Here is a 23,475-nt window from a genome sequence, read left to right on the forward strand (position 1 = left end):
CTAGCCTGGGTGACAGAGTGAGACTCCATCTCAAAAAAAAAAAAAAAAAAAAAAAAAGAGAAAGGAAAGAAAGATCATTAATAAACCATGTCACTAAGTGAGCCCATGAAATGATTCTAGTTGACCTGGCAGTGTGCTGCCTTACATGATCTCGTCTGGTCCCAATCACCCATTTTCCTCAGCAAGAAAGCCATTCTGCCTTGATAAAAAGTGTGTGCAGAAGTGAAACTGATTTGATGAAACAAGTGTTTAAAGTAAAAAAAATAAAAACCATATGTTGTTGGAGAGCAGTGGATTTCACGCCTCCTGATGTCTGACACCGAGCTCTGCTGTCACCAACAGTGGGAAACCAGCCACGCTCTGAATTTCCAAACTGAACACAATTAGAAGCAGAAAATAATCTGACAAGCAGCATTCCTCAGGCCCTTTGGCAAACGGACCCCTTTTGTCACTCTGTTTGTATATATACGTATATGTGTACGCTGGCACTAGCTCAGAGTCTCAGTAACAAACCCGTTTTTCAGAAGTGTCTGCCAACCCCGGGGTGGGGAATGAAAACACCAGCCCGTATTGGGAAAGAAACCTGGATGGCAGATCACGAAAGAAAACCCTTCAAAAGTAATTTTCCATGATGTGACCGTAGAGATAAACATTTCCCATCATCTGGCTTTAGAGTTTGGGGAGATGAGCAGACATAAAAAACCTCAGATCTTTTTTCATTTCACAGATGTTTATACCCTTTTGTTTCTTCCAGTCACCTCTGACAAAATTCTGGGGACGCTGGGGACCCTGAATCACCATGGGCAATGAGAACAGCACCTCGGACAACCAGGTGGGTGTCAGGAAGCTTCTCTCTCGAGCTACATGGTGCTCTTGGCAGACCTTGACTAGGTTCTTTTTACAGCGTCCCATCTTCACTCAAGAAGGAGCAAACAAGACAGCTTCTGCGTAGATGCGTGCAGGCATTTATGGATCTATGCAGCCATTTTTCATTTCACTGGAATTCTCTTACGATTAAGGCTAGCTCTAGTTAAAGCCGGAAATGCTAATTCTACTTATTATTTATTATTATTTTTAAAGACATGGTCTTGCTCTGTCACCCAGGCTGGAATGCAGTGGCATGATCATAGCTCACTGCAGCCTCAAACACCTGGACTAACGCGATCCTCCTGCCACACAGCCTTCCAAGTATCTGGGACTACAGGCATGCACCAACACGCCTGGCTAATTTTTTAATGTTTAGGTTTTGTAGAGATGGGGTCTGGCAATGTTGCCCAGGCTGGCCTTGAACTCCTGGACTCAAGCAATTCTCCTTCTTTAGTTCCCCAAAGTGCTGGGATTACAAGTATGAGCCACCATTACAGGCATGAGCCACCGGGCCTGGCCTTACTTTTTATTCTGTCTTCTAAAACTGACATAAGAGAGATTGGCACATTTTTCCTAGGTTGTGTCCACCCATCAACTTACATGGATTTAGCAGAGGTTAAAATAAAACCTTTCCATGCTGCTCCCCCAAATAAAGCTATGGCCATTAAAAAATGATTTTGAAATCTATCAGTGTTGGGCAGATTAAATGTGAGTGGTCATTCTCATGTTAAACAAGGTTTTCACAATTGAAGAATGGACTTTAACTGCTTAATTGTGCGTAGGCTGAGATACTACAACATATTCAAATTTTTCACTATTTTAAATTTGAAGTTTTAATGCCTTAGTGAACAAAATCAGGGAGACACTTTCCCATTTATCTCACACAAACTGGAAAGTTTAGATTAATGACATGGAGTTCCTTGAATGAGAAAATTGGATCTAAAAACCCACATACTGTAATTCATTTCCCCTCTGCCTTTTTCTTCCCTCCCAGCTGATTTTTGTATTTTTAGCACAGACGGGGTTTCACCATGTTGGCCAGGCTGGTCTCGAACTCCTGACTTCAGGTGATCCACCCTCCTCAGCCTCCCATACTGCTGGGATTACAGGCATGAGCCACTGCACCCGGCCTCTACAATTTTTTTTTCTTTTCTCAAGCAAGAAAACAAAGTGTCAAAAGAGAAGTTGTCAAACTCCAGCGTCTTTAGGAGTAGGCCAGAAACAACAATTGTGTTAAAAGACTAGGTGTGACCATGGAATACTATGCAGCCATAAAAAAGGATGAGTTCACGTTCTTTGTTAGGGACATGGATGAGGCTGGAAACCATCATTCTGAGCAAACTGTCGCAAGGACAGAAAACCAAACACCACATGTTCTCACTCATAGGTGGGAATTGAACAATGAGAACACTTGGACACAGGATGGGGAGCATCACACACAGGGGCCTGTTGTGGGGTGGGGGGACAGGGAGGGGGAGGGATAGCATTTGGAGATATACCTAATGTAAATGACGAGTTAATGAGTGCAGCACACCAACATGGCACATGTATACATATGTAACAAAGCTGCACGTTGTGCACATGTACCCTAGAACTTAAAGTATAATTAAAAAAAAAAAAAAAGAAATCCTGAAAAGGGAGAAAAAAGACTGGATGTGAGACAACAGGGAGAGGCAAGTGCTCTGGCAAACAGGGAGTTCTTGTCCTACTGTCTAAAGAGGGCAGCCACCATCAGCTCCAGTGGGTGATTGCCTTGTGGGAAGGTGGGCCCAATACTCTGAGTTCAAAAGAACTCAGAAACCCATATTTTTCTACGAAATGTTAAGTTTTTAAATTAAACTTATTATTTTAAGATACTAGTAGATTCACATGCAGCTTAAAGAAACAATGCAGAGAGCCCAAGTACAGTGGCTCACACCTTTAATCCCAGCACTTTGAGAGGCCGAGGCGGGAGGATAGCTTCAGTCCTGGAGTTGAAGATTAGCCTGGGCAACATAGGGAGACCCCGTCTCTACCAAGGAAAAAAAATCAGCTGGGTGTGGTGGTGTACACCTGTAGCTCTCACTACTCGGGATGCTGAGGTGGGAGGATTGCTTAAGCCTGGGAGGTCAAGGCTGCAGACAGTCATGTTCACACTACTATACTCCAGCCTGGGCAACAGAGCAAGACCCTGTCTCAGAAAGAAAGAAAGAATACAGAGAGGTCCCATGTACCATTACTTAGTTTTCCTCAAGGGTAACATCTTGCCAAACTGTAATGCAATATCACAACCTGGATACTGACATGGATACAGTCAAGATAACAGACCATGCCCACCCTTCTACAGCCACACCCACCTCTCTCTCCTCTCATCCCTAACCCCTGGCAACCACTATTCCTATTCCCTATTGTTCCCTATTTCTATAATTTTATCATTTCAAGAACATTATATAAATGGAGTCACACAGTAAGTGATCTTTAAGGATTGGCTTTTTTTTTTTTCTCAGCATGAATCTCTTGAGATTTATCCAAGTACTGTGTGTATCAACAGTTCATTCCTTTTTATTGCTGAATAGTATTCCAGGAATAGATGTACTGTACATTTTGTTGAACCATTCATCCATTAAAGCTCATTTAGGTTGTTTCCAGTTTTTGTCATTTACAGATAAAGCTGCCATGAACATGTGTGTGCAGCTGTTTTTTGAGAACACACATTTTCATTTCCCTAAGATAAACGTCCAAGTGTGCAGTTGCCGGGTTGTATGATAGTTGCATGTTTAGTTTGATATGGAGCTGACAAACTTCTAGAGTTGCTAAGGCATTTTTCATTCCCACCAGCAACGTATGAGGGATCTGGTCTTTGGACCCTGGCTGTCATTTGGTGGTGTCACTTTTTGGTGTTGCTATTCTGATAGGTGTGTTATGATATTTCCATGTGGTTTTAATTTACATTTTGATGCTGGATAAAGATGTTGAACACCTTTCATGTGCTTATCTGCCATCTACATATTCTCTTTGGTGAAAAATTGGTTTATGCCTTTTGCCCATTTTCTAACTAGATTATTATTATTAATATATATATTTTTTGAGACGGAGTCTCGCACTGTCAGCTGGGTTGGAGTGCAATGACATGATCTTGGCTCACTGCAACCTCTGCCTCCCGGGTTCAAGCAATTCTCCTGCCTCAGCCTCCTGAGTAGCTGGGATTACAGGTGCGTGCCACCATGCCTGGCTAATTTTTTTGTATTTTTAGTAGAGACAGGGTTTCACTATGTTGGGCAGGCTGGTCTTGAACTCCTGACCTCGTGATCTGCCCACCTCAGCCTCTCAAAGTGCTGAGATTACAGGCTTGAGCCACTGTACCCAGCCTATTATTTTTATTTATTTATTTATTTTTTTGAGACAGAGTCTTGCTCTGTTGCCCAGGCTGGAGTGCAGTGGTGCGATCTCGGCTTACTGCAACCTCCGCCTCCCAGGTTCATGCCATTCTCCTGCCTCAGTCTCCCAAGTAGCTTGGAGCTACAGGTGCCCGCCACCGTTCCCGGCTAATTTTTTGTGTGTGTTTTTAGTAGAGATGGGATTTCACCGTGTTAGCCAGGGTGGTCTCAATCTCCTGACCTCGTGATCCACCTGCTTTGGCCACCCAAAGTGCTGGGACTACAGGCGTAAGCCACTGCACCCTGGCCTATTATTATTATTTTTTAAAGAGTTTTCAGAGTTCTTTATATAGTCTAGATACTAATCCTTTGTCAGCTCATGGTTTGCAGATATTTTCTTCCATTCTGTAACATGTCTTTTCGTCCTCTTAAGCGCATCTTTTACAGAGCAAAAGAGTATAATTTTGAGGCTGGGTGCAGTGGCTCACACCTGTAATCCCAGCACTTCAGGAGGCCGAGACGGGCGGATCATGAGGTCAGGAGATCGAGACCGTCCTGGCTAACACGGTGAAACCCCGTCTCTACTAAAAATACAAAAAAAAATTAGCTGGGCGTGGTGGCGGGCGCCTGTCGTCCAAGCTACTTGGGAGGCTGAGGCAGGAGAATGGCGTGAACCCGGGAGGTGGAGCTTGCAGTGAGCCGAGATCACGCCACTGCACTCCAGCCTGGACGACAGAGTGAGACTCCGTCTCAAAAAAAAAAAAAAAGAGTATAATTGTGATGAGGTACAGTTGATCAGTTTTTGCTCTTAGGGGTGCTGCTTTTGGTATCAAATCTGAGAACTCTGCCTACACCAACATCCTGAAGATTTTCTGCTATTTTTTTTTTTTTTGGCTAAAAGTTTTGAAGTTTTACATTTTATTTTTGAGTGCATGATTCATTTTGAGTTAATTTTTGTGTAAGGTACACGATTTAGGTATTGCACATTTTCTGGGTTTGGACAAAGGAATAGTATCATTCAGGGTAGTTTCACTGCCCTAAAAGTCCTCTGGGCTCCACCTACTCATCCCTCCCACACCCCTCAATCCCTGGCAACCACGAATCTTTTTACTGTCTACAGAGTTTTTGCCTTTTCCAGAATGTCATATGGTTGGATCCTACAGTATGTAACCTTTTCACATTGGCTTCTTTCACTCAGTAATGTCCATTTAAGGTTCCTGCATGTTTTTTCATTGCTTTGTCATTGCTTTTTAGCACTGAATAATTTTCCATTGCCTGAATGTACCGATTTATTGATCTACTGAATAACATCTTGGTTGCTTCCAAGTTTTGGCGATTATAAATGAAACTACTATAAACATCTGTGTGCCGGTTTTTGTGCAGACATTGTTTTCAGCTCCTTTTGGTAGACACCAGTGAGCGTGATTGCTGAACCATATAGGAGTATGTTTACTTTTGTAAGAAACCACCAAACTGTCTTTCAAAGTGACTGTACCATTTTGCATCCCTACCAGCTGTGAATGAGAGTTCCTGTTCCATATCCTCCTCAGCATTTGGTGTTGTCAATATTCTGGATTTTGGGTCATTCTAATAGGTATATAGTGGTATCTTGTTGCTTTAATTTGCATTTCTCTGTTGACATAGGATGTGGAACATCTTTTCATATACTTATTTGCCATCTGTATATCTCATTTGGTGAAGTGTCTGTTCAGGTCTTTGGCCCATTTTAAAGTTAGGTTGTTTGTTTTCTTATTGTTGAGTTTTACAAGTTTCTTGTATATTTTGGATGAAGTGTGCCTTTTGCAAATAATTTCTCCCTACCTGTGGCTTGTCTTCTCATTCTCTTGAGGTTGAGATTCATTTTTTTTGTGTGTGTATTTTTTTTTAACCTATGAATGTCCATCTTTCTAACAACATTTGTAAGAGTATTCTTCCTCCATTAAACTGTTTCTGCACCTTTGTCAAAAATCAGCTAGGCATGTTTGTGTGGCTCTGTTGCTGGGTTTGCTATTCTTGTCCATTGATTGTCTTGATTACAGTGGCTACATAATAAGGCTTGAAATCAGGTACAGTGAGTCTTCTCATTTTATTCTTTTCCAAAATTGTTTCGCTATTCTTGCACCTGTGACGTTCCCTATTAATATTAGAATAAATCTATCCATCTCTACAAAATACTTTCTGGGATTTTTTTTTTTTTGACAAGAGTCTCGCTCTGTTGCCCAGGCTGGAGTGCAATGGAGTGATCTCGGCTCACTGCAAGCTCCGCCTCCCAGGTTCATGCCATTCTCCTGCCTCAGCTTCTGGAGTAGCTGGGACTACAGGTGCCCGCCACCACGCCTGGCTAATTTTTTGTATCTTTAGTAGAGACAGGGTTTCACCGTGTTAGCCAGGATGGTCTCGATCTCCTGACCTTGTGATCCCCCCACCTTGGTCTCCCAAAGTGCTGGGATTACAGGCGTGAGCCACCGCGCCTGGCCCATTGTTTTCCTTTCTTTTTTTCTTTTTTTTTTTTTTTTTTTTTTTTTTTTGAGATGGAGTCTCACACTGTCACCCAGCCTGGAGTGCAGTGGCGTGATCTCGGCTCACTGCAACCTCCAGTTCCTGGGTTCAAGCGATTCTCCTGCCTCAGCCTCATGGGTAGCTGGGATTACAGGTGCATGCCACCACGCCTGGCTAATTTTTGTACTTTTAGTAGAGACAGGGTTTCACTATGTTGGCCAGGCTGGTCTCAAACTCCTGACCTCAGGTGATCCGCCTGCCTCGGCCTCCCAAAGTGTTGGGATTACAGGCGTGAGCCACCACACTGAGCCTATTTTATTTTTCACTATCGTTTTTTGTAATCTTCAACATATAGATCCAGCATATATTTCATGATGTTTATACCTAAGTATTATATTTTCTTTGGAGTGACCGTAAGTGGTGTCATGTTTTTAATTTTGTTATTCATGTGTTCATTATTAATATATTGATTTTTGCATGCTGATTTTGTATCCTGTGACCTTGCTGAACTCACTTATTAGTTCCAAGAAGTTTGTTTGTTTTTGTAGATTTCTTGGGATTTTCCATGTACGTAATCACGTTATTTGCAAATGGGGCAGTTTTATTTATTTATTCTTTTCCCATCCTGTATACCTTTCCTTCCTTCCTTCCTTCCTTCCTTCCTTCCCCCTCCCCTCTCCTCCCCTCCCCTCCCCTCCCCTCCCCTCCCCTCCCCTCCCCTCCCCTCCCCTTCCCTTCCCTTCTTTCTTCTTTATTACAGTGGCTAGGACTTTCAGTCCTGTGTTAAACAAGAGCAGTGAGAGGGGACTCTCACTGGGAACTTTTCCCTGGTTCCCAGTCTGAGGAGGAAAGCATTCAGTCTTTCACTGTTAAGTAAGATATTAGCTGTAATTTTGTTGTTAAACATAATGCTTGTAATCAAGTTGAGGAAGTTCTCTATTCCTAGTTTGCTGTGGGTTTTTATCACGAATGAGTGTTGGGTTTTGTCAGATGCCCTCTCTGCATCAATCGATGTAATTGTATGATCTTTCTTCTTTGGCCTGTTGATATATTGAACTACACTGATTGATTTTCAAATATTGAAGCAGCCTGGTATAGTTATTTTTACACATTGTTGGATTCAATTTGCTAACACTTTGTTGAAGACTTTTGTATCTAAATTCGTAAGAAATATTGCTCTGTAGTTTTCTTTTATGTCTGGTTTTTGTATCAGGGTAATAGTAGCCTCACAAAATGAGTTGAGAAGTGCTTGCTCCTGTTCTGTTTTCTGGAAGAGACTGTGTAAAGAAATCTTACATTTTAAAAAAATGTTGGCAACTAATTTCAATTATTGTTAAGCACTCTGTGGGCCAAACAAATGTGCCTGCTGGCTGGGGTTGGCTTCGGGCACGCCTCCCAGTAGTTTCCACTTAAAGGAATGTTCTGTCTTGTGTTTTAGAGTTGAGAAGGGCATAGCTGTTGGGTGAGTGCCCTCAATGTGCACAGTACAGGCCACTAGGCATATTTTGGTCTTTAGTCCTGCTCATTAACAAACCAAGCAGCTCAGGTTCAACCTCTTCTTTGGGGTCTTACGGATCCTTTTGGACCTCCAGCTCCCTGCAGGCCCCACTACTGGCTACAAACAAGATAGAACAGTGGGCAGGGGGTGGGATGGGGTGGGAGGTGTGTGATTTTGTGCTTCAGGGGACATTTAGCAACGTCTCAGGACAGTTTTTGTTGTCACAACTCAGAGATGGGGTGCTACTGGCATCTGGTAGGTAGAGGTCAGTGTTGCTGCAGAGTATTCTACAATGCACAGAACAGTCCCCCACAATAAAGAATTATCCAGCGCAAAATGTCAACAGCGCTGAGGTTGAGAAACCCTAGAATACAAGAACATTTGGCTTAACTGCTTTAACAGAATGCCTAGTGGAGGTGAGTAAACTTCTTTAACCTGAGATGAATTTCTACCTGAATATAAGCAACGTTGAAAATGGGTGACATTTTTCTCCCCATTACTTTCACGAAACCCCGCTGTCCAGAATTGAATGTATACTGTTTACTTAGGATAGACTTATAGAAATGGGATTGCAGTGTCAAACAAAGGGTTAGTACTTTCAAAAGGCACTTGCTGTATACATTGTCAAAATGCCTTCCAGAACAGTGATGTCAACTTCTCTCACCAGGGCATGAGAGCCTGTGTCACTGCATCCTTGCAGGCGACGGATATTCTAATGCTACGTATCTTTACTAGTTAGGAAGGTAAAAATGCTGGTGTGGGGGTTCAATACCCGCATCCCACTCCACCTGTTCCTCATTTCTCACCTCCTACCAGCTCCTGACTCCATCTCCCCTCCTCAGTCTTCATTCTCCTTGAGTGAGCAGATGTTTTTCTAGCTCTGCAAGTTTTCACTTCTCCGACCTCAGCCAGACATGACCCAGTCTGGCAGAGGTCTGGGTCATGTCTGGCTGAGGTCGGAGAAGTGGGGTTGCCTTTAGATTCCAGGACCAGACGAGGTCTGCCTTTGGTAGCGAAACAAGTAGGAATGAAGCGTGGGTGTGTCTGGCTGCGGGACTCAGGGCTCTGCCAGGGAACTGGGGCTCCAGACCCATCTGTACCTGGTGACCCAGAGCCACCCCAAGTCCCTCCAACCCAAACTCAGCTTCTGCCCCCATAATGCTTATCCTCCTGTGATCCCTCTCTTGGGTACCATGATCTACCTGGCCATCCAAGACAGAAATCTGCGGGTCACCCCTGACTCCACCTACTTCCACCCCCCATCTGATAAATCACGATATGTTTAATTAATTAATTGATGAATGGCCTGGCCATTTAGCCTTCCAAATTTCCAGCTAATTAGAACTTTTTTTAAGGTTGTAAGAGACAGAAGCCCATCTTCGGTGACCATAAGCAGAGAAAGGGATCATTGGCTTATAGAATTGAGAAGCCCACAGAGAGGGTCTGGTTGCAATAGTGGCTGAGTCCAGAGATTTAAAAGATGGCTCTGGGGATCCCTCTCACTGGATCGCGCTCTACTTTCCTTTGTGATTCCCTAGCGTCCAGGGAGGTGCCCCCAGCCTGGTGGAAAAGATGCCCTTGGCAGGTCCAGCCTTCCATGCTTCTTCCGGCCAGTGGTCCAGCCTCCTTTTTTTTTTTTTTTTTTTTGAGACGGAGTCTCACTCTGTTGCCCAGGCTGGAGTGCAGTGGCGCAATCTCCACTCACTGCAAGCTTCGCTTCCTGGGTTCAAGCCATTCTCCTGCCTCAACCTCCCAAGTAGCTGAGACTATAGGCGCCTGGCTAATTTTTTGTATTTTTAGTAGAGACAGGGTTTCACCGTGTTAGCCAGGATAGTCTCGATCTCCTGACCTCATGATCCGCCTGTCTCGGCCTCCCAAAGTGCTGGGATTACAGGCGTGAGCCACCACGCCCGGCCCAGCCTCTTTTTTTTTTTGAGACAGTCTCACTCTGTCACCTGGGATGGAGTGCAGTGGCGCGATCTTGGTTCACTGCAACCTCCGCCTCCCAGATTCAAGTGATTCTCCTACCTCAGCCTCCTGAGTAGCTGGGCTTACAGGTGCGTGCCGCCACACCTGGCTAATTTTTGTATTTTTTTTGGTAGAGATGCAGTTTCACTATTTTGGCCAGGCTGGTCTTGAATTCCTGACCTCAAGTGATCCTCCCACCTCAGTCTCTCAAAGTGCTGGGATTACAGGCATGAGCCACCGTGCCTGGCCTCAGCCTCCTGATCAGCCTCCATAAGGAATCTGAGTGACCCTGATTGTGTCGTGTGCCCCCTCTGAAGTCAATTGCTGTGCCCAGAATATGGGACACTCTGATAGCCACATGAGTCACACACCCGCCTCTACAGGGCCAAGATGAGCCCAGCTCTATACCAGCCCCTTCAATATCACTTGGAGCAGTTTCTCAAAGGACATAAAGGCAGCACATATCTATGACATGATCTTTTCTAACAGTTTTTCTGCTCCCCATCCCTGCTGTCACAACCCTACCCTCTCACACCTGGATCACTGTGAACGCCTCCAAACTGCTATCTCTGCCCCAGCGGGCACACTCCCCATCGCACCCAGGCCCCTGGCACCTCAGGAGACTGACTGTGAGTGCACTTGGAGGTCCCTGAATCCTGCTTGCTAGGGAACGTTTGGAAGGAAAGATGCAAGTCTGCAGAAACCTCCTGTTCACAGATTAAAGACCAGGCATTGAGGAGCAGCTGTGTCACTAGGGCAAAGGGTAAGGGACAGGCCTGCCCAGTCCTGGCCATTGTGTACTTCATACACCCTCGGGCTTCTGGTTCCTCCTCTCTCTCTCTGTTGTCTCATTTCTGGGACACTATGGGCAGCGTGGGAGCATGCCTCATGGGTTTCGCCTGGGAATAAAAACCATGGCCAGGCACGGTGGCTCACGCCTGCAATCCCAGCACTTTGGGAGACCGAGGTGGGTGATCACCTGAGGTCAGGAGTTCGAAACCTTCCTGGCCAATGTGGTGAAACCCCGTCTCTACTAAAAATACAAAAATTAGTCGGGCGTGGTGGCATGCACCTGTAATCCCAGCAACTTGGGAGGCTGAGATAGGAGAATCGCTTGAACCTGGCAGGCGCCGTTTGCAGTGAACTGAGATTGCACCACTGCAGTCCAGCCTGGGTGACACAGCAAGACTCTGTCTCAACAAAACAACAAAACAACATCGACAACAACAAAAAACAAAAAAACCCCACAAAAACAGCAAAGATTGTCCATCTGGTCCTGTTCCCTGCGACCTGTCCTAACGGTGAGATCCCTTTGTATTTCAGCAGGAGGACTCCGGCTTGCATAACGTCATCCTGTGGCCTCCAAACCCTGAGCCCCCACAGGTACTGGGGAATGTGCTGTTCTGCATGGCTTCCCTCTCAGCCCCTTCCTAACGTCTAGATGGTTGCAAACATTTGGTGTGGCATGTGCATTTATATATTTAGGTTTTCTCCTCCTCCCTCTTCCATTGCTTCTTCCGTCCACCCCAAATAAGTTGTAAAACACGGTCGAAATCAACAATTTATGTTTAGATTTTTTAGGATAGTATTTTAGTGTGCCTGTCCAAGAAGTGGCTTGGTTGATATGTTCCGCGATGCTGAATAAGGCTTATGTTGCCAGCAGAAAGGAACGCAGATGCTGGGAGCCAATACTAACCCCTCCAAACTCTTCTACTTTGATTTCCTCTGTCTGCAAGTGAAGCTGGGAATGGGATGGTGACACCACCTTTGCCACCTGTGAGCAAAACTGATTTGTTGTAAAAGAAGATTAAATTCTGAATCAGCTGTCAGTGTCATGCAACAATGTGCTAGCTGAGTTCCGCTGCTGTGGCTCTGCCCAAAGTGTTTGCCATCCACTGGGGAGGAGGGTAAATAAGGAACTTTGCGTCCCCTCACAGTGCTTTTTCCTGGAGAGGACGTTGAGGTTAGTGTGTGTTTGTGGGTGTGGTCAGGGTGAGGCTCTAAAACCCCTGGCTCCTCACCAGCCTGCTCTGAAGTCCCCTTCACACCTGGCCAGGCGTGGCAGTCATCCAGGTGAAGTGGTCTTTTAAAAAAGAGTGGGCTGAGTGTGGTGGCTCATGCCTGTAATCCCAGCACTTTGGGAGGCTGAGGAGGGCAGATCACTTGAGGTCAGGAGTTCGAGACCAGCCTGACCAACATGGTAAAACCCCGTCTCTACTAAAAATACAAAAATTAGCTGGGTGTGGTGGCGCACACCTGTAATCCCAGCTACTCAGGAGGCTGAGGCTGGAGAATTGCTTGAATCCGGGAAGCAGAGGTTGCAGTGAGCCAAGATCGTACCACTGCACTCCTGACTGGGTGACAGAGTGAGACTCTGTCTCAAAAAAAAAAAGGACCTGCTCTCCCCTGGAGGATGGCTGTTAGGTGGGTGCACTTGATGCATTTGTTTCTCTGCATATCCCAGCAAGGAGTGATGTTTAAGATTGTGAAATAACCATTTGCATAGAGCATTGTGAAGCCTTTTCATACGCATGAGTTCATCTGCTTCTCTTCATTGTTCCATGAGCTGGGCTGATGACTCCTGTTTTATAGACTCAGAAGGAGGCTCGGAAGGTTAATCATCCCAGGTCATTTGGGTGAGTGGAGGAGTGAGAACTAGAACCCTGGGTCACTAAGGCTGCTGGGCCAGTCATTTCCAAACTGGATTCTGGGAAATCCTGGAGCCAACAGCAATGCTTCCTGGATCGGCCCAGAACAAAGAGGAAGTGGGGAGGGGAGAATCCAGTTCCCTGCACCCCGACCTTCCATCAGTGCAACTTACCCTATACGGCCTTATATTGCAAAATGGCTCTTAGAAGAAAATGTTTTGGGGCTGGGCGCAGTGGCTCATGCCTGTAATCTCAGCACTTTGGGAGGCCGAGGTGGGTGGATCACAGGGTCAGGAGTTTGAGACCAGCCTGACCAACGTGGTGAAACCCCGTCTTTACTAAAAATACAAAAATTAGCCGGGCGTGGTGGCGCACGCTTGTAATCCCAGCTACACAGGAGGCTGAGGCAGGAGAATCACTTGAACCTGGGAGGCAGAGGTTGCAGTGAGCCAAGATCATGCCACTGCACTCCAGCCTGGGCGATAGAGCGAGACTCCATCTCAAAAAAAAAAAAAAAAGTTTTGGAATCAGAGTTGGAAAGAAACACTGATCTGGTCCACCTCCATTATTCTTCAGTTTTGTGTATGGTGGATCCGAAGGACGAGGCACTTGCTCACTGCCATAAATCAGTGGCAGGTTGGAGACAAGAAGCCATCTTGGGGGATCCTAGTCCAGGCTCCTACGGGTGTCCCTGTTAGGGGAAGAGCACTTTGTCTGGCTCTGTCTCACAGAGGTCTTCCATAGTGCTTTGCAGCAGAGCACAAGACCTCAGTCACAAGCTCCCACATCGTGATGTGACGTGGATATGGTTTTTTATTGGCTTGGTGGACATTTGGGAAGCTCCTCCCTGCTGGGCCTCTGGTACTTATTTAGGTGCTGTGATCTCTAGAGAAGCAAGACAAACAAGGGCCCTGCTCTCTGGAACTTACAGCCAATTGAGGAGTCAGATAAGCAAGTGAGTAAACAGACATCAGTGAGTAAATATATTTGAATCTTTAATAAATGTGTATTGTTTACCAGGCATTGCTCTAGCACGTGAGAATCAGCAGTGAACAATTCAGCTGTGATCTGCTCGAATGAAGCTTCGTTATGAGGCGCTAACAGGCAAAAAACACATCATAAAATTTCCAATGGTAACCACGGTCAGGGGGGCTATTTTTTTTTTATTATTGCAGTAAAATATATATAACATAAGATTTACCATTGTAACTATTTTTAAGTGGACAGTTCAGTGGAATTAAGTACATTGCAGTGCAACCATCACCGCCATCCATCTCCAGAACTTTTTCATCTTCTCAAACTGAAACTCTGTGCCCACATTCTCCCTCTCCCCAACCCTTGAGAACCTTTTCTTTCCTTCTCTCCTTTCTTTCCTCTTTCCCTCCTTCCTTCCTTCTGACTGGGTCTTATTCTGTCGCCGAGGATGGAGTGCAGTAGTGCAATCATAGTTCACTGCAGCCTTGAATTCCTGGGCTCAATCAGTCCTCCCTCCTCAGCCTCCCTAGTAGCTAGGATTATAGGCATGTGCTACTGCAGCTGGCTGCTTTGTCTCTGTGAATTAAACTACCGTAGGTACCTCATGTAAGTGGAATCATACAGTATTTGTATGTGATTATTATTTCACTTCTGTGACTAGCTTATTTCACTAAAGCGTAGTGTCCTCAAGGTTCACCCATGTTGCTGCATGTCGGAATTTCCTTTCTCTCTAAGGCCGAATGATATTCCATTGTATGTATAGCCCACATTTTGCTAATCCATTCTTTTTTTTTTTTTTTTTTTTGAGACGAAGTCTCGCTCTGTCACCCAGGCTGGAGTGCAGTGGCGCGATCTTGGCTCACTGAAAGCTCCGCCTCCCGGATTCACGCCATTCTCCTGCCTCAGCCTCCCGAGTAGCTGGGACCACAGGCGCCTGCCACCACGCCCGGCTAATTTTTTGTATTTTTAGTAGAGACAGGGTTTCACCATGTTAGCCAGGATGGTCTCAATCTCCTGATCTCGTGATCTGCCCACCTCGGCCTCCTAAAGTGCTGGGATTACAGGCGTGTGCCATCATGCTCGGCAATCCATTTTTTCTTTTTTTTTTTTTTGAGACGAAGTCTCACTCTGTCACCCAGGCTGGAGTGCAGTGGCCGAGATCTCGGCTCATTGTAACCTCTACCTCCCAAGTTCAAGTGATTCTCATGCCTCAGCCTCCCGAGTAGCTGGGATTACAGGCGTGCACCACCACGCCCAGCTAATTTTTGTATTTTTAGTAGATGGACAGTTGAGTTGCTTCCACCTTCTGACTGTTGTGACTAATGCTGTGATGAATATGGGTGTCCACGTAAGTATCTGAGCCTCTGCTTTCTATTGTTTTAGGTATATACCTAGAAGTGGAATTGGTAGATCATACAATAATTCTATGTTTAAGTTTTTGAGGAACCACTAAACTTTTCCACAGCAGCTGCACCATTTTACATTTCCACTAGCAATGTACTAATGTTCCAGTTTCTCTACATCCTCACCAATACTTGTTACTTTTTTTTTTTTTTTTTTTTTTTTAATTACGGTCATGCTCGTGGGTGTGAATTAGTGTCATTGTGGTTGGGGCTATTTTTGATGAAGTGCAGGGGACAGCTCTCTGTAGAGACCTGGTGTACTGAGAAGGAGACAGCCACATAAGGTTCTGGAAAGGGAACATTCTGGAATAAGGTAACAGGTGTGTATGGTGTAGGAATAGTGTAACAGGTATAGGAGGAATAAGCTTGCTGTACTTTTAAGATCAGCAAAGAAGGCCAGCGTGGCTGGAGAAAAGTGGGTGAGGCAAATTATGGTGAGCTGTGCAGCCAGGGAGGTGGGTGAGGGCTCAGTTTTGTAGGTCCCGACCAGCCCTGGTAAGGAGTCTGGCTTTCTTCTACCTGTGGTACAAAGCCATGGTGATAAAAGAGCATTTCACTGGGATTTGAGCCTGTGTGCTCACTCACCATGGGGGTGAGACTCCAGCAGTCAGGGCTCCCTAAGGAGGAAGCAGAGCAGCTGACGGTGAACTTGTGCCCAGCTCTATCTGGGCTCAGTGGACTTGAGACTCAGCACTCAGTCAGACTGAGCTCCGCGTAACTGGCCAATTGGAAACTGACAAGTGAAGGACTGGTTAAAACCAACCAACCACATTTCTTTATAAAACTCCCTGGCTTTTGCTTTGTTGAGTCCCTGTGGCTTGTTCAGGGAGATGGTCTTTGAGCCTTTGCAGGGGCTGCAGTCCCTCATGTGTACCCATCCGGGTGAGTAAATCTCCTCTGCTTCAAGCTCAGGGTCTTGGGTCATTCTTTGCACCTCAACAGTCACGGTGCCTGAGTCTTTCTCTTGTACACAGTGGTCAAGGGGCTGAGCCCCTTAGCTGTGTTTGGCTCATTATTCTGGATGGGGCTGAGGTCCTGGGATAATAGAGAACAAGAAGCCTGGGAGGCCAGAGGCTCCCAGGTGAGGCTTTTTGTTGGTTTTTGTTTGTTTGTTTGTTTTTGTAGGAGATATCTCAGAGAGTAAAAGGAGTGTGCTCAATTCAATAGCATTGTAACCAAACCAAAGCTTCAGTCACTCACCACTTGTACAGTCCAATTAACAAGAGCTACAGGAGTTTGAGACTAGCCTGTGCAACATGGCGAGACCCCCGTCTACTAAAAATACAAAAAATTAGCAGGGTGTGGTGGTGTGCACCTGTGGCCCCAGCTATTTGGGAGGCTGAGGTGGGAGGATCACTTAATCCCTGGGGGGAGAGGGGGCAGAGGTTGCAGTGAGCCAAGATGGCGCCACTGCACTCCAGCCTGGGTGACAAGAGTGAGACCTTGTCTCAAAAAATAAATAAACAAACACACAAACCAAAAGACAAGAGTGAGGGCTGACATGAAAAAAGTGACTTTTTATTCTAAAGCTTAGCTTAGGGGGAAAAGTACAGGCTTCTGCTTTTAAGGGCACTGCTTTTCTTTTGGGGCAGAAAGCAGGGACTTTTAAAGGGGGGGACTTAGCATGCACAGCAGGTGGGGAGGGAGCGAGTAGGTGGGGGACCACTGGACTCACTTCAGTGCCTTATCCACCAGGTGGTCCAGCCGGCACAAAACTAGGTTCTAAGGTGGTCGTTGTCTTGAGATGCTCTCCAGGTGGGAAGGAGTTCCGTCGTGGGCATACTTGAGGTTGGAAATTGACCATTGTCTCTTGAGGCAATCTCCTGGTGGGAGAGCTTTCTGGCTCTGGAGCTTCTAAGTGAGCACATAGTCAGATAAGCTTGTCCTATAGGGAGTGTCTGGTGAGGGGAAGGTCAAGGTTACAAAGTTATAATTGCATTTCTAAAGAGCTAAGTAGGAAGTGAGGAACATGAGAAAAGAAGGAGAGAAAAAAGAAAAAAAATAATTAAAACCATTTTCTTTCTCTTAGAAAAATGGGATACTCAGTTACAGCATCATAGCATTAAAGGGACATTGAGTTTTGCAGGTGGGGGAAGTGACATGGCTTAGAAAGAACATGGGGGTGGGGTTCCTGACTCTATTTTGTGTGTTTTGCTTTTTTTTCTGTTTTGTTTTGAGACGGAGTCTCACTCTGTCAGCCAGGCTGGGGTACAGTAGCATAATCTTGGCTCACTGTAACCTCTGCCTCCTGGGTTCGAGTGATTCTCCTGCCTCAGCCTCCGGAGTAGCTGGGATTACAGGCACATGCCACCACGCTTGGCTAATTTTTGTATTTTTAGTAGAGATGGGGCTTCACCATGTTGGCCATCCTGGTCTCGAACTGCTGACCTGAGGTGATCCGCTCACTTTGGCCTCCCAAAGTACTGGGATTACAGGTGTGAGCCACCGTGCCCGGCCTCCTGACTCTATTTTGAGGCAATGATCTTCTGGGCTTGTGGAAGGAAAATCAGCCTCCCCTTGAGAGGGTCGGAACCTGGTAGGTTCTCAGAGGGCAGCTGGTGTGGGTAAGGTGGGAAGGTTAAGGGTCTGTTCCGTGATGATCCTGGGATATGAGGGCTCAGGCTGCTGATCTGAGTGCAGAAAAAGGCATGGGAATTGGAAGGTGGGGGTGGAGACAAGGTCAGATGAGGCAGCAGGGTCTAGGGCGTCCTGAGATGTGGGGTTGGGGGACCAGTGCCTGGGAGGACTGGGCCTTCAGGCAGACGAGGGAGGCAGGGAGGTAAGCACAATAGGACCTCTCCTCAGAGCCTCTAGGCAGTGAGCCGGCAGTTTATTTCAATAGTATTTGCTTTTGACACTTTTTGACCACAATTAATTGTTGCATTAATTACAAACTAATTTATCTTATTCAAGAAGTCAATTTTAATAACATCACAATAGTCTTACCTTCCTATCCTGCGGACCGGTCACAATGATTTCTTGTTTCATCAGCACAAATGCTATTGAAACTCTGAATTTTAGTGGCAGCCTTGGGTTCTGTTCTCTGTTTCTGAGGGAAGAGAAGCCATTGGCAGAGGAAAATTCCCACACTCAGCCTGAAACCTCTTCTATCTGCTAATTGGAGGTTCCTCTTACTGAGCTGGGGCCATGGAGCCTCAGCCTGGCGCCCTTGTGGGTGCCTTTTGCAGCAAGCTGAGTCCTAGTTGTTACCCTTGTTCCTTCCTTTGGGAATGGACTCATTTAGGCCTCCTGGGAGGCTGTTCTCCGGGGGCTCTAAGCAGCCTCGGTTACTAAAGCACACTTGCACAAGTGATGTATTGCACCACCTGATGGTTGGAAATGAAGAGAAATGTATAACCACGGCTCTAAAGGGTGACTCGTTTGGGGAGTGGGAGGACACGGTCCAATGGGAAGTTGGGAGACTGTCTAACACCTAGCCAAAGGGGGCATCACCTGTCCCCGGGAGTGTCAGGGTCCTGGCTTATGTGTGTCCCTCTCCGGGAAAGAGGTGGTGGCGATGCTGTGATGAGAGCTGTCTCCACTCGACAGCCCTTCTGGGGGTTTCATGCATCATGACTTGTTTAGAAAGCTCTATGGTGAAATAAGGGATATGCCAGCCCGCAGCCCCAAATCCTGAAGGTGGGCTTCACAGTTGTTCAGTTCTGGAGAGCCCTCCAGGGGACACCCGAGCTCCAAGCTCCAAGCATGTGGATTTCAGAAGGGAAGGGCAACCCTGACCCCTGCATTACCACTTTCTGGAGTTCCCCTTGGCCATGGGGCTGTCATGATTCCCATTTATAGCTCTGACCGTGTGGGGAGGAAGAAAAGACATTCGATCCTATTATTATAATGATCTCACTTGAAAACATATCATCATTCAGTAACTCCATTCTAACACTTCTATTGTCTGGGTGTTTCTGTAGCAAGTCCCAAAAAACATAATTTTCAACTTTAGAAACTGTGATCAATGCTATGAAGCAAGAAGACAGGTGCACAGACCCCAGACCTAGCCTGGGTGTCAAGGAAGGCGCTTCTGGGGAGCTGATGTTTGAGCTCAGAGCTGCAAATGAGCAGGAAGTAGGCGACATCAGAAGGACCCAGAGCCAGCTCAGCAGACACGCCTCCCCCAGCTTGGGCAGGTCTCCCTAGGTCGGGTCCCTGCTCTGTGTACAAGATGTGGTCTGAATGAGATTTGCTCCTGGAAGAGACCTCAGCTCTGTGGACATCTGAGGAACAAAGGACCAGGAGGACAGGAGAATCTGTGTATGTGAGCCGTCCCCAGGGTCTGGTCATCAAGAAAGGCTGAGGTTGTCTGTTGCTCAGGCCCTGTGTGGTTATTGTTACTTTGCTTGACAGAGGAAAGTGCCATATATATGTGCACATCTTGTTTAAAGCTATGCTTGGTGCTCTAAGGTTAACTTGAAGGTCCCTTCTTTAGCTCTTGAGGAACTCAAGGAACTCAGCATTACAGCAACACTCAGCCAGTGCAGGACAGGCAGCATTTCCCAATATTCCACAAGCTGCAGGTGGGCATCTGGGCTGCTTTAACTGTGTTTAATGTGAAAGAAGTTGAGCAAAGAGCAAATTAAGCAGCAAGAATTAATTCAATCTTCATGACAGCAGAGAGTTTCCTTTCTTTTTTTTTTTTTCTTGTAATGAGACAGAGTCCTGCTTTGTCACCCAGGCTGGAGTGCAATGGCGTGATCTCGGCTCACTGCAACCTCTGCCTCCTGGGGTCAAGCAGTTCTCCTGTTTCAGCCTCCTGCGTAGCTGGGATTACAGGTGCACACCGCCACGCATGGCTAATTTTTTGTATTTTAGTGGAGACAGGGTTTCACCGTGTTGCCCAGGCCAGTCTCGAACTCCTGAGCTCAGGCAACCCACCCACCTTGGCCTCCCAAAGTGCTAGGATTACAGGTGTGAGCCATAGCACCCGGCCTTGACAGCAGAGTTTCTTTACTGTCACCTGTCTGCTCCCACAGACCCTGCTGTGGGGTTCCCCCAGCCCGGAGGGTTGGTGCAAGTTTTCACTGGCACAATTACTCAAGTGTGTGAACGGCACGGCTCCAGGTTTTGGCCAGATGCATGTTCTGAATAAATGTGTCATATGTTAACTTTGGGAGGAGCTGTTCTTTTTTTTAATTTTTTTTTTTTTTTTTTTTGAGACGGAGTCTGGCTCTGTCGCCCAGGCTGGAGTGCAGTGGCGCGATCTCAGCTCACTGCAAGCTCCGCCTTCCGGGTTCACACCATTCTCCTGCCTCAGCCTCCGGAGTAGCTGGGACTACAGGCACCCGCCACCATGCCCAGCTAATTTTTTGTATTTTTAGTAGAGACGGAGTTTCACTGTGTTAGCCAGGATGGTCTCAATCTCCTCACCTCGTGATCTGCCTGTCTCGGCCTCCCAAAGTGCTGGGATAACAGGCGTGAGCCACTGCGCCCGGCCTTTGTTCCTTCTTTTTGAGACAGAGTCTTACTCTGTCGCCCAGGCTGGAATTCAGTGGCACAGTCTCAGCTCACTGCAACCTCTGCCTCCCGGGTTCAAGCGATTCTCCTGCCTCAGCCTCCCAAGTAGCTGGGATTACAGGTCCCTGCCACCAGGCCCAGCTAATTTTTGTATTTTTAGTAGAGATGGGGTTTCACCATGTTGACCAGTCTGGTCTTGAACTCCTGACCTCAAGTGATCCACCCGCCTCAGCCTCACAAAGTGCTGGAATTACATGCTTGAGCCACTGCATCCAGCCTGAACTTCTGATTAACTGCTTTTGCTCTAAGCTGAGATAGCCACTGGGGCTCTTCATTAATGAGTTTTGAGTCTGTTTCTTCTTTATACAATAACAACCAGCATGTACAATGTCTACGTGGTCTAGCCTTGTCCTTTATTTAACCTTCAGAACAACCCAGCAGTTATGACCCCCATTCTATAGATACCGTACTGGAGGTGTAGAACCCAGAGACTTACAGCTAAATAAGCAGTAAAGCTTGGGTTTCAGGACAATTGTACACAGCTTCCTGCCTGCTCATTCTTAAACCATGCTGCTGTAGCATGAAAATGAGTGGATACAGGGATTCTAGAGGGGCAAAAGAAATAAAGTTTATATCTGCACTTTAAGTATAATCAAGTAAACATCACAGCATGGTGTAGGCCATCCTGACATACCCAGCTCTTTGAATGAAGAGACTCTCCCTTTTATTTGTACAGTTGTTGTTTACAAGGCATTCCTGTCACCCACTGAGGTAGGGAAGGGCAGAGATTGTGGTCCCCAGTTTATTGACGGAGAGAGAGAGGCTTGGAGAGAGGAACTGATCTGACCAAGGGCACATGGATTTAGGTTTTCTGACCTCGTCCAGTTCTCTTTAAATCATATTGTTTTTAAATATTAAATACATACAGGTCATCAATATTGGGTATATTTTTGAAGCCTTTAGTCTGCCCCCTACAGACTAAAGACATCGGAACATGTCACCTCTTAAATCTTTGAGGTTCCTGAGTCCTTTTAGGGTAATGGCCACCGCTTGTGACCCAAATGCTTCTGAGGAAGGGAAGGCAGATATCGTTTACTAAATATCACTCATTCATTCACTAAATTCAAAATTCCATGAGGGGAGCAGGAACCATGTCTCTCTTTTTATAATTAATCTTTCTCTCTCTCTCTCTCTCTCTTTCCTTCCTTCCTTCCTTCTTTCCCTCCCCCCGTCCCTCCCCCCTCCCTCCCCCCTCCCTCCCTCCTTCCTTCCCTCCTTCCTTCCTTCCTTCCTTCCTTCCTTCCTTCCTTCCTTCCTTCCTTCCTTCCTTCTTTCTTTCCTTCTTTCTTCTCTTTGACAGAGTCTTAGTCTGTTGCCCAGACTGAAGTGCAGTGCACAATCTTGGCTTACTGCAACCTCCACCTGCCAGGTTCAAGTGATTCTTGTGTTTCAGCCTCCTGAGTAGCTGGGACTACAGGTGCCCACCACCACGCCTGGCTAATTTTTGTACTTTTAGTAGAGATGAGGTTTCGCCATGTTGGCCAGGCTAGGTTCGAACTCCTGACCTCAAGTGATCTGCCCGCCTCGGCCTCCCAAAGTGCTGGGATTACAGGCATGAGCCACCGTGCCTGGCCAAATTTTACTTTAGAATATTTTCAGATTTACAGAAAAGTTGCAAAGATTGTACGGCAGAACTCCCATATAGATGCTTCCCCAGCTTCTCCTAAAGTTAACATTTTACACCATGCCTGTTTTAGTCATCAGTGTCTAACCAGAACCTAGACTCAGCCGTTAATATTCATGAGGCATAATCATCAAAACACACATCAAACTCTATTCTGTTATTTTCCATCTTTTAAAGGAAGAGTGAGGACTCAAACCCAGCTCTCTCGGACTTCGAAGCTTATTCATTTCTTCTGCTCTATCGTGCTGTATCACATCAGAAAACATTCCGTTTGCGGAAAGCTGAAATCCCACCCTGGCAGCCTTTCGCTTGTTGGCCTGACAGAGTGCCTGCTAGGTTAGGCTGAAGTGTCCTCTGCAACCTGTATTCGTCAATCTTTTGTACCCCCCTTGGAGGGGAAGAAACATTTGGGGTGGTCTAGCAGAACTGGTGTGAGCATTTGCCTTCCCTTGACAGGGAAGATGGGCAGCCGGCTGGCTCTAGCACAGAGCATGTGTTCATCCTCCATATTTGGCCAGCCTGGCAGTTGTTTCTGAAATCCGATTCCTAATGCCATGGGGATGACCTTTGGTCTACTTCCCAGCATTCACCTGCAGTCAGGCTGCTCCCAAGGAGCTCGTTCAAAGAGGGGGCGACTTGGGCAGACACTCTGGTCATGATCTAACCACGTTAATTAAGCATAGTTTAATTAACTCTATTGGCATGACCAGTAAGCAGTGGTCTAGAGTGATGGAGCATTTAAGAGGTAAGTGGAATTTTTTTTTTTTGATGGCGAAATGCTTTAGCTCTTTACAAAGTATATTTTTTAGGACTGGAAAATTATTGTAACTGTTTAAAGATTGCTTTAAAATAGACTCCAGGCTCTGGAGTGTTCCAGAGCCAACGAAAGACTGTTTGTTTACTCAAGCAATGGCAGCAAAGGAAGGATTTGAAGAAGCAACTGGGCGAGTCCACGTGTCCTGTAAGGCTTGCCAATTGTTTTTCCAGCCTGCGATTTGGAAGTGTAAAGGGTAACTTTAGAAATGCATGCTGTTTTGCAGTGACGCCTGCTGACACACAGGTCCTTTGGAATCCAGTAAGCAATAGAGCTTAAGACTATCTCTAAGACGGGGAA

At 46.2% G+C, this 23,475-nt stretch overlaps 1 protein-coding gene across 5 annotated transcripts in view; it reads left to right on the forward strand.

The window, feature by feature from the left end:
• The window catches only part of TACC2 (transforming acidic coiled-coil containing protein 2), a 256,831-nt gene that overhangs the window by 26,609 nt on the left and 206,747 nt on the right, over positions 1–23,475 (forward strand). For all 5 annotated transcript variants that reach the window (XM_054503818.2, XM_054503817.2, XM_063670346.1 and 2 more), the window contains exons 2-3: positions 755–832; positions 11,512–11,571. In XM_054503818.2, coding sequence (XP_054359793.1) covers positions 800–832; positions 11,512–11,571 — 93 coding nt within the window. In that variant the 5' untranslated portion in view covers positions 755–799. The remainder of the gene's footprint in view (positions 1–754; positions 833–11,511; positions 11,572–23,475) is intronic.

Source organism: Pongo pygmaeus, chromosome 8, assembly GCF_028885625.2.
Source record: "Pongo pygmaeus isolate AG05252 chromosome 8, NHGRI_mPonPyg2-v2.0_pri, whole genome shotgun sequence".
Taxonomy (NCBI): domain Eukaryota; kingdom Metazoa; phylum Chordata; class Mammalia; order Primates; family Hominidae; genus Pongo; species Pongo pygmaeus.